Below are 9904 nucleotides of genomic sequence, written 5' to 3' on the forward strand. Positions count from 1 at the left end.
AGCAAGGGATGTAGTTCCACCCAAGCTTCTCAAGAACTACATCCCACACACCCACCCCAGGCATCCTTGCAGTTCCGAGCCACCTCGCTGGGGAAAAACCAACACTTATTCCAAAGACATGTATACCAGCACTGGGCAAAAGGAGCACACAGTCTCCCAAGGCTCATTCTGCTAAACCATTTTACATAGAATCATATTATTTGTATTGCATGGCAAGGTTGGTTACTTCAAATATTTTAAAAAATGTTGGTTTCTTACCTTTGCAAGATGTCATGATTGTAATCAGAAATTACAAATTACAAAATTACACATCAGAAATTAACAGATTATTATGTTTACTTTCCCTAGCTATACATTGTTTTCCCTATGTAAAGAAACGAATTCCCATAATGTATCAGCATCATACTGATCTAAACCCAATTGAAGTTGCCATTGATGAAATGAGTAAGAAAGTTGCAGAACTCCGGCAGCTTTGTTCATCAGCTGAAGTAGATATGATCAAACTTCAGTTAAAGCTACAGGGTAGTGTCAGTGTCCAGGTAAGGACCTAATCCTTTTCTTTCCTTCAAATTTTCTTCTTCTTCTTCTTTTGTCATTGATTAAACTATATGGCAAGCCAGCAATCCAATGAAGAAGAGCGTAGGACTTTGACCTTAGACACCTCGGTGCAGCTCTTTGCTTGTTTGAATGTCCTGCCAAACTAGTTATCACTCAGACTCAGTTCATATTAAGCCTCTCCATTTCTCAGTAGCTAGACAAGTGCTGCAACTGGTGTGTCACAGTTGGTTTTATACAGCAACAAGAGAGTTAATGAAGTAAAACATCCCTTTCAGAAATGTCTTATTTTCATCCTCAGTTCAGAGGGCTCAGGAAAACTGATTTTAGTACTATTGTAGGAAAAACATATAATTGATATTCATATTATTTTAGGTTAATGTTGGGCCACTAGCTTATGCAAGAGCTTTCCTAGATGACACAAACACCAAAAGATATCCGGACAATAAAGTAAAGCTACTGAAAGAGGTTTTCAGGTAAGCAATCTGAAAATCGATTGTTGCTTTTTGAAACCCTGACACTTGAAAAAAAAAACCCTTACATTTTATTTTAAATGTACAATATATAATTTCAGACAATTTGTTGAAGCTTGTGGGCAAGCCCTAGAAGTAAATGAACGCCTTATAAAAGAAGATCAGCTAGAATATCAAGAAGAAATGAAGGCTAACTACAGAGAAATGGCAAAAGAACTCTCTGAGATTATGCATGAACAAGTATGTATTCACCTTTGCCTTTTTGTTTCAGGGTACAGTAGGTGACACTAGCAAGATAACCTTTATCAATAACTTTTTCTTTAAAATTGTATATTTGTTTGAGTCTGCAGTGAGCCCTCTAGATTTATTCTTTACAGATCTGGTTTGCAATCCAGTAACATCCATAGAAATGGGTTCTGCACCTGCGCGGAAGACTTTGGGCAAAATTTGTTAGCTCCTCACAGTGCCGAACACAGTGCCACCACTGCACGTGCACCACACTTACTCATATTGGCAGTTTGGTGCCTTATAGTCCAGTTTCTTTCTAACTGCCAGTGCACTCGGTTCTTCATTTATTCTTGGCTCCTCAGAAATATTTTAGTGTCTAAATTTTAAGGTTTTGACTCAGACTGTGACTGGATTTGTTTTTGGACTACCTTTGGAAACTCTATTAGAACTTATTGTGTATGACTTGGACTGGAAATAGTTATTATTTGTGAGATGGACATCAGTACCTCAGCAAAGGGATTTAATGTGTATGACTACAGACTGGTAAAATCACTGATTTCGGAATGTCGTTTGCAAGCTCATCACCTAGGGGAAAACACACCTTCAAAAGGTGTACCGTAGGGGAAAGATCCCCTCTATGGATGGTCTTGATTGCTGACTCCTATGATTGGGAGAAGGGCATAACGCCACCGCGTGTGCTGTCTGCAGCTCATTCTCTGAAAAACAGAGCTGCATGATTAAGGGTGGGGTTGTTGGAGGAAGCCTTAACACCTAAGGCTACCTCCGTATCTCTTGAGAACGTGATTGAAACTTTAAAATCGGCATCAGGGACTGCAACTGAAGCGCAGTCTAAATCCCCAATGCCAGGGCCATTGACATAGAGGGACTCACACTTTAAGGAGCTGAGAGTTCCTGAGGGGCGCACTTCTCGCCACCGAGACAGGGATAAGAAGCACAGGCAAGAGGATGACTCAAGTTTGCCTCCCCCTAAGAAGCACTGGGAGAAGAGTGGACAGAAGGGAAAGCATTTGCCAAAGCTCGACACTACAACTCCCTCTCCATCAGGGTTGCAATGTCTAGCAAAACGATTGCCACCACTGAGGTGTCCCTGTGTGTCAATCATTACAAATGTACCTAATTTGGTTCAAATGGGTTAGGCAGTCCACAAATTAGCCCGCTTGCACCTCAGATGTTCACGCAGCTGCCATCTTGAGTTGGAGTGGATGACATCATCACACACCACACCATTAGGACATCCCTATGTGTCCCTACAGTTGTAGCAAATTTGGTTCAAATCAGTTAAGCAGTTCGCAAGTTAGCCTACTAGCGCTTCAAAGGTTTATGCGTCTGCCATCTTGAATCGGTGTGGATGACATCATCACAAACTATGCCATTGAGGTGTCCCTGTGTGTCTCTACAACTGTACCTGATTTGGTTCATAGTGGTCCCGGCGTTGTGAAGTTGATGGTGGAGACACACAGAAACACACACACAGAATGTCAGGTGATCTCATAAGCCTTCTGGAAAGTAGGCTAAAAACCATACTTCCAGAAGAATAAGAGCAATCAAGGGGCTTGTAGTAAGGCCCCCAACAGCCTAAGCAACATCTTTGATTGCATAGTGAGCCCACATATACAAAAACCAATGGGAAAAATAACACCTTCTCTTACAGCAGTGATGTCAGTAACACCAGTGTCATCTCCAACAATATCAAACATCAGTGTCGGTCAGAACATCAGACTGGCAAGTCATACTCAAGCATGGCACCATATAACATCAGGCCAGTGGGTGCTTTGAATAGTCCAGACCGGTTATGCCATTGAGTTCAAGACGTCAATCTATGCAGGCATGAAGTTCACACCAGCAACAACGGCATTGATAGAGGAAGTGGAGGCACTGCTAGAGAAAGGTGCAATCTCTCCAGTACAGTGGGTGAGCAGACATGGGGGATTTTATTCCGTATACTTTCAGATCCCTAAGCGAGATGGGGGCATTCGTCCAATAATGGACCTGAGGTCGCTGAATCTGTATGTTGATGTGAGAAAATTCCAGATGATCATGTTGCAAGCTATCCTGCCTCTTCTACACGGGGAGGAATGGATTGCAGAATTGGACCTAAAGGACATGTATTTTCACATCGGCATACAGGAAAGTCACAGAAAGTATTTGAGATTCACGGTGGGAGACATTTTGCAGTACAATGTGTGCTACCCTTTGGGCTGGTGACAGCACCAAAAGTATTTACCAAATGCATGGCTATGGTGGTGGCACTTCTATGCACACTGGGTGTGATGATTTATCCTTTTGTTGACGATTGGCTTCTGAAAGCAAAAACAAGAAAAGATTTACTTTCCTAGGTAAATTGTGTGACAGCTCTCCTGCAAAAGCTGGGCAACCAAATCAATTGGAAGAAATCACATTTAGTTCCTCTCAAAAGACTGCAATACATAGGTGCGGTTCTGGATATGATTCAGTAGAGGGCTTTTCTGCTGGAACACCGTTTTATAAGGAAACAGAAGTTGGTTCTAGCAATACAGTTAAACCCAGTTCAGAGGGCTCAGGCAATTCAAGTTTTAATGGGTCTGATGGCCTCTTGCACAGCCTTGGTTCACTATGCCAAATTACGCATGTGAGGAAACTGTAACAATGGTACTTGGTGGCATTCCGCCCAAATGTGGACAGCCAAAACCTTCATCTATGCATTTCAGACTCAGTTCTGAACTCACTATTATGGTGGATAAAGGACATGAGCCTTCTGGAGGGGACACCATTCAAGGTACTGGTACCAGAGTTTTGCATAACGCCAGATGCCTCTCTGATAGGATGAGGGGCTCACATGTCAGACTTGGAGGCACAGGGACTCTGGAGCAATACTCAAAGAGATTGGCATATAAATTTCCTAGAATTGCTGGCAGCATTCCAAGCGCTAAAGTTGTTTCAAAAACATCTGCTGGGAAAAACAATCCAACTGCAGATGGACAACACAACTGCTATAGCATATGTGAACAAACAAGGGGGCACAGTATCATGCTCCCTCTGTGATTTAAGCCAGCAAATATGGAACTGGTGCATACCACGGAAGATACATCTGGTGGCAATGCACATAAAGGGGATAAACAATACTTTAGCGGATGCCTTAAGTGGGTCTCAGGTGCTCCTTCAACAACACAAGTGGGAGATAAGCACAAGCTGCCTAAAAGGCCTCTTCCAGTCCTGGGGACAACCCACGGTAGACTTGTTTGCGACAAAGGACAATGCCAAATGTATCCAGTACTGCTCAAGAGCATGTCTAGGACGGCAATCGAAGGGCGCTGCATTCCAATTCCAATGGATGCAAAGCTTATTCTATTTGTTTCCTCTGTATCCACTGCTCAATAGGTTGGTGGCAAAGATTCTGCAGGACAACACCCGTTGCATACTAATCACCCCATGGTGGCCAAACAAACTTGGTTTCAACTAGTACTCAGACTATCAACAGGTGTACACGTACGGTTAAGACAAACAATGGATCTGTTCACCCAGGAGCAAGAACAACTGTTTCATCCAAACCTGGAAACACTAAAGCTAAGAGCGTGGTGGATAAACTTTTAGACATTTTGCTAAATGATAAAAAGGCGTCCATGAGGGAAAACTATAGTGCGAAATGGAAACCATTCAGAGCATACACTAGGGCATGCAGCTTCAAGGCCAAGGATGTCTCCATAAGGGACATCTTACGTTATTTAACGACAAAGACAAGTGGCCTGGCAAACACCTTGCTGAGAATTCATTTGGCTGTCATTCCCTCTTTCCATGGAGGGTGTGATGGGACAACTCTGTTCAGTCACCCCGCTAGTAAAAGGTTTTTAAAGGGGGTGAACAATCTGTACCCACCAGTACGGAGACCCAATGATACATGGAGTCTTTCTCTGGTCCTATCGACTCTGACAAGAAGGGCCATTTGAACACATGGCGACAGCTAAACTGAAAATGGTTACACTTAAGACAGTATTTTTGATTGCCATTACTATGGCAAGAAGAGTGAGCTCGCTCGCCCCTTTGCGTATTGATGAGCCATACACAAAGTTTCACTATGACAAAGTAGTGATGCGTTTGGACCCGGAATTCAGAACAAAGATTGTTTCTGACTTCCACATGAATCAGGATATTGTTCTACCTACCTTTTTTTTGCAATCCTGAATCACCACTGGAAAGAGCAGTGCATAGCCTAGATGTACGGCGTGCTTTTCTGTTCTATTTGCGGAGGACGTCTGCAATTAGAAAAACCAAAATGCTGTTAGTCAGTTATAAACTGAAAGATGGAGGAAATCCAGTCTCTAGATAAAGGACCTCTCAGTGGTTAGTGGAGACTATCTACCTGGCCTACAAGATACAGAAGGTAGATTCGCCTAAAGCAGTACAAGTCCACTCTATGAGGGCGTATGCATTCTCGGAAGCACATTTGTCAGGAATTAAGTTCAAGGATATTTGCATGGCTGGAATAGACATTTTAAAGCATTATGCAATGGACCTCCACTCAGTAGTGGCAGCTAATTTTGGGAGGGGTGTACTCAAGCAAGTTTTGCAGTAGCTGTATGCTCTCACCTCCAGGAGTGATCTAGCTCATGAGTCAACTGTTTTTATGGATGTAACCAGATCACGAACCAGATAAACAGGTTGCTTACCTGTAACAGGTGATCTGGTAGTGATCCGGTAACATTCATAAAATGCTCCTAGCCATCCCTGCTGCAGATACTGCAAACAATATTTTCCATGTCCATGCAATTAAAAGAAAGGCTGCATTGGAGCGGCCATCAAGAAACTGGACTATAAGGCACCAAACCATCTATATGAGCAATTGCAGTGCACGTGCAGTGGCAGTTGGTCAGCACCGTGAGGAGCTAACGAATTTTGCCCAAAGTGTTCCGCACAAGCACAGAACCCATTTTTAAGAATGTTACTGAATCAATACAAGATCACCTATTACAAGTAAGCAACCTGTTTAACTCACCCAATTGTGCTAGTCAGTCTTTTAAGATGGAATAAATGGCCATGATTAGTTTTATTTTGTGTATATACTTACAGTTGGTTGTCTATTATCTTTGTATACTGGGCCATTTGTATTATGAAGATGTTACTTTTGGAAGGGTTATTTAAAAAGTTGGTTGTAAATTACCAACAAGTAAATAGGTAGGTAAGTAAATTTATTATGGTCCTTAGACCAGCTTAAAACTAGTAATTATTTAATGGTGAAAGAAAGGAGTAGTTAAGACTTGCATCCTGGAAGTAAGTTTTTGTAATTGATGAGCTTGGTGCCTTGAAAGCATAGACTGTTGTTTTAGTTAATTCCTGTAATTAATACATTTGTCTCTCCATAAATCCTCTTCCACATCTTTCCTTATGTTTGGTACAACACAGATATTTTCAGATGTTACAAACCCTCTCCAGATCAGTTCAGCACCAGATAATCAGAACTGATTGTGGCCTTATATTTGCTAATATAAAAGCACAACAAAGGCTGTTGTGCTCATTTATCACTATTCCCTGCCTCACTTTAAAATAGAACAATATCACCATCAGTGATACTGTATCATGGCATATTTTAGAGCTCATTAGGTAGTCCTAGAATGTGGTCAGTCTGTTATAAGCTGTTCTGTTAACCATTTCTAGCAGGATTGTGTTCCAATAATGCGTAGTACAAGTGGGTGTTTAAAACTCAGCATATGCGCTCACTGTTCCTCAGCAAGTTTAACTTAACTTAAGAATATGGTGTTTTAAAATTAAGAAATGCAATTATAATGGGAATCAACTTTTATGTAAGGAAGTTCATTTTATTGAAATATGTGTGTATCTTGCATTTTGAGATCTATAAACTTGGTTGTCCTAAGTGTTCTACCAACATTGAAATGTCCATTTTGCTTTCTTAAATACATGTGGAAGAGTAAACATTTTTTTTCTGTTGGCTAGAAACATTTTAATATGTTCTGTAGAAATCTTAATGGGCATCTCTCTTTCTTCCTCCCCCTTTCCACTATGCTGCTTTGAAAATGGGATCAGCTGGGATGGTAATACCTTTTAGTTCCTTTTTCAAGTTTTGTATTGCCTTTTATACCCATGGTACAAGATAAAATGTTGCTTTTTTATTTGTAGTACAGAACTGAGGGCAGACTTAGTCCTGCTTCCTTCCTTTGCTCTGATAGGCTCAATGATTGCTCATTTTGCATGTCATATTCTTGTGTAACTGAATTCTCATCAGTCAAATGAGAATATTTTTGCTACACTCATAAAACAGAGCAATGAGGCTTTTAGTAGAAAAAAGAGAACCTGCATTCTCGAGGAGAATTCTTGGAAAAGAGCCCTACATCTCAATACAACAGTGAATTTTGAGTTCACAATCATTCTGCTACACTATTTCATACGTATAATCCTGTGACTAGTGCTGAAAAATTGATATTGATCTCCTAAGGTCACCTGAACTGACCTGTTTTCAAATGTTTTGTTGTTTGATACTTCCATCTTACCCTAATCACAATTAGAGGTATTCTCCACTTAAAACAATAGGAGCCTGCATCAAGATAAATGTATTTAGGCCTTTTTCCTAATTTTTTCCAAGAATGATTTGCTGCTCTAACCTAACTAAACTTAGGTCTCTGTCTAGTAGCCCTTTTCTCATTTTGACTAGTGTCCAAAGCATAAACCCATGGAAGTCTCAGAATTCTGATAAGCCTCCTTCTCCTCTCATCCCAAGTATGTGTACGACATTTTCCTTTTTATCTTTAAGATTGCTGCTTTTGAAGAAAAGGCCAGTGTCATGCCTAACTCGCTACGTATTTTCAACGCCATCAGCGGGACACCAACAAGCACAACTGTTCATGGGATGCCCAGCTCTTCTTCAGTTGCATAAGCATTTTGTAAATGAAAATACCTTTAACCTGGAATACATATGGATTTTGTATCACTTGCAAACTCAGGATGAAATCCAAAGTTGACAGAGGACTGTGCTACAGACGAATGCTAAGAACTGAGCATGTTAAATCTTTGGGTCAGTCAGGGATAAAGAAACAGTAGGTGATAGCATAATAAAATATATACTGATGGTGCACATATTTTTTATATTCTGCTGGCAATAGTCTACATAAAAGTATTTTGGGGAATTTACGTGTTGAGAGTTCCCTTCTGTTCTTCCTTCAGTGGTATTATAAAATGAATGGCACATTACAGGGAGGTGTTGTGGAATGTAAGTTTGCAGACCTAAACCATAAACGTGTTCTTCAATGTATGCACATACACATTGATAAAAAGTACAAACACTATTTTAGGGATAAATAGACACTAATTTGAGGGGTTAATGGAAGTAGAATAGTTTTTGTACTGTCCACTGATGTTTGTGTTCCATTTTATACCTTGTTGACATTTTGGAGAGTATCTGAGCTGAAAATGAATCAAGCAAATTAGTCCAACCAAAGGTCACCATGTGATACTAATAAACTCTGTAGTAGGCAAGATATGTACATATTTGTTTACTGATCATAAAGTCTGTACATAACTGTATTGCATTTCTAAACATTTTTAATACTCATACCAGCTTTCATCCTTCTACAACTGTGAGAAATTCATGTTCATTCAAAGTATATGCTCTATTTTCTTTTACATTTTGTTGTATATAAATGTGCAATATGAGGTTGTATACAGTTTCTGTTTATGCACTGTTTTTTAAAAACAGAATACATCATTTTTGCCAAAGTGATGGAGTATGTGAGTGGTGATAACTACTGTGGTAAATGGTGATGTAATTTAAAGCTTTTACTATATTGTTTTAAGACATTAATTAGTAATTTTATATTTGAGAAAGATAAAGGGTTTTAATTTTATTTAACTGGAACCACTGTCCTGCTGTAATTAAACATTATGCACTACATCTATATTAAAAAAAAGTTTAATTTCTGTGCAGTTTGGTTGGGTCATCTTATTTTGGCACCACGATAGAATCTGCTAAAATGAAACATGACATTTTCACAATTGTGACATGAAAGTTTATCTTTTTTCTTTGACATATTTGGCTTGGTTCAATTCAGTACTTCTTTACAGTCACAGGCCAGTACAGTTTACAAACAGAAGCCCAGAAAAGTAAACCAACCAGGTTATGATACGGTGATTAAATACATAGATTAAACACATAGATCAGCTAGATTTGATTCTTAATGAACTCCTGATTAATTTTACTGCCTGTTAAACAGATCTTAGCCACATTATAAGATCTCTGGTTTCTCTTCAGATCGTATGGACGTTTTGCCTTTTACTAGGGACTATTTGGCTCAGTTTTGCTCTGTTATATATGAAGATCTCAAATTAATAATATAAATACAACTCAGAAAAAGTCCGTAATTGTTTTCTGCAATTCAGATTTCTTGGAATTCAAGCCAGAAGGTATCCTGACTGCATGATTCATACTTCAGGAACTTAGCCAAAATCCTGGCAGTGGCATTCTGGATAATTTAATTGGGCACAATTGTGTGCTACATCAGGAGGCAGCATTAGGTTGATCGTGAGCTACCAGTCAATCCTGGACTGATTTTCAGTAGCTCAACAGAAGATTCTGCCTCCCTTCTCCCTTTCTCCCTTACAGCTAGTACATATCTGATTGGCTGATTATGTGAGGGATGTGGTCA

The 9904-nt window shown here is 39.9% G+C and overlaps 1 protein-coding gene across 27 annotated transcripts in view; it reads left to right on the plus strand.

Moving 5' to 3' along the window:
- The window catches only part of DOCK9 (dedicator of cytokinesis 9), a 234727-nt gene extending 225548 nt beyond the window's left edge, over positions 1-9179 (plus strand). For 25 of the 27 annotated variants that reach the window (XM_053304835.1, XM_053304841.1, XM_053304844.1 and 22 more), the window contains 4 exons: positions 349-539; positions 931-1031; positions 1130-1268; positions 8017-9179. In XM_053304835.1, the coding sequence (XP_053160810.1) occupies positions 349-539; positions 931-1031; positions 1130-1268; positions 8017-8139 (554 nt within the window). In that variant the 3' untranslated portion in view covers positions 8140-9179. Of the gene's footprint in view, positions 1-348; positions 540-930; positions 1032-1129; positions 1269-2928; positions 3189-7292 lie in introns of all 27 variants that reach the window. The other 2 variants (XR_008318483.1, XM_053304846.1) reach the window with 2 other exon arrangements.
- Positions 9180-9904: the final 725 nt, after the last annotated feature.

The sequence above is a fragment of the Hemicordylus capensis genome, chromosome 3 (genome assembly GCF_027244095.1).
Source record: "Hemicordylus capensis ecotype Gifberg chromosome 3, rHemCap1.1.pri, whole genome shotgun sequence".
In the NCBI taxonomy this organism is placed as follows: Eukaryota; Metazoa; Chordata; class Lepidosauria; order Squamata; family Cordylidae; genus Hemicordylus; species Hemicordylus capensis.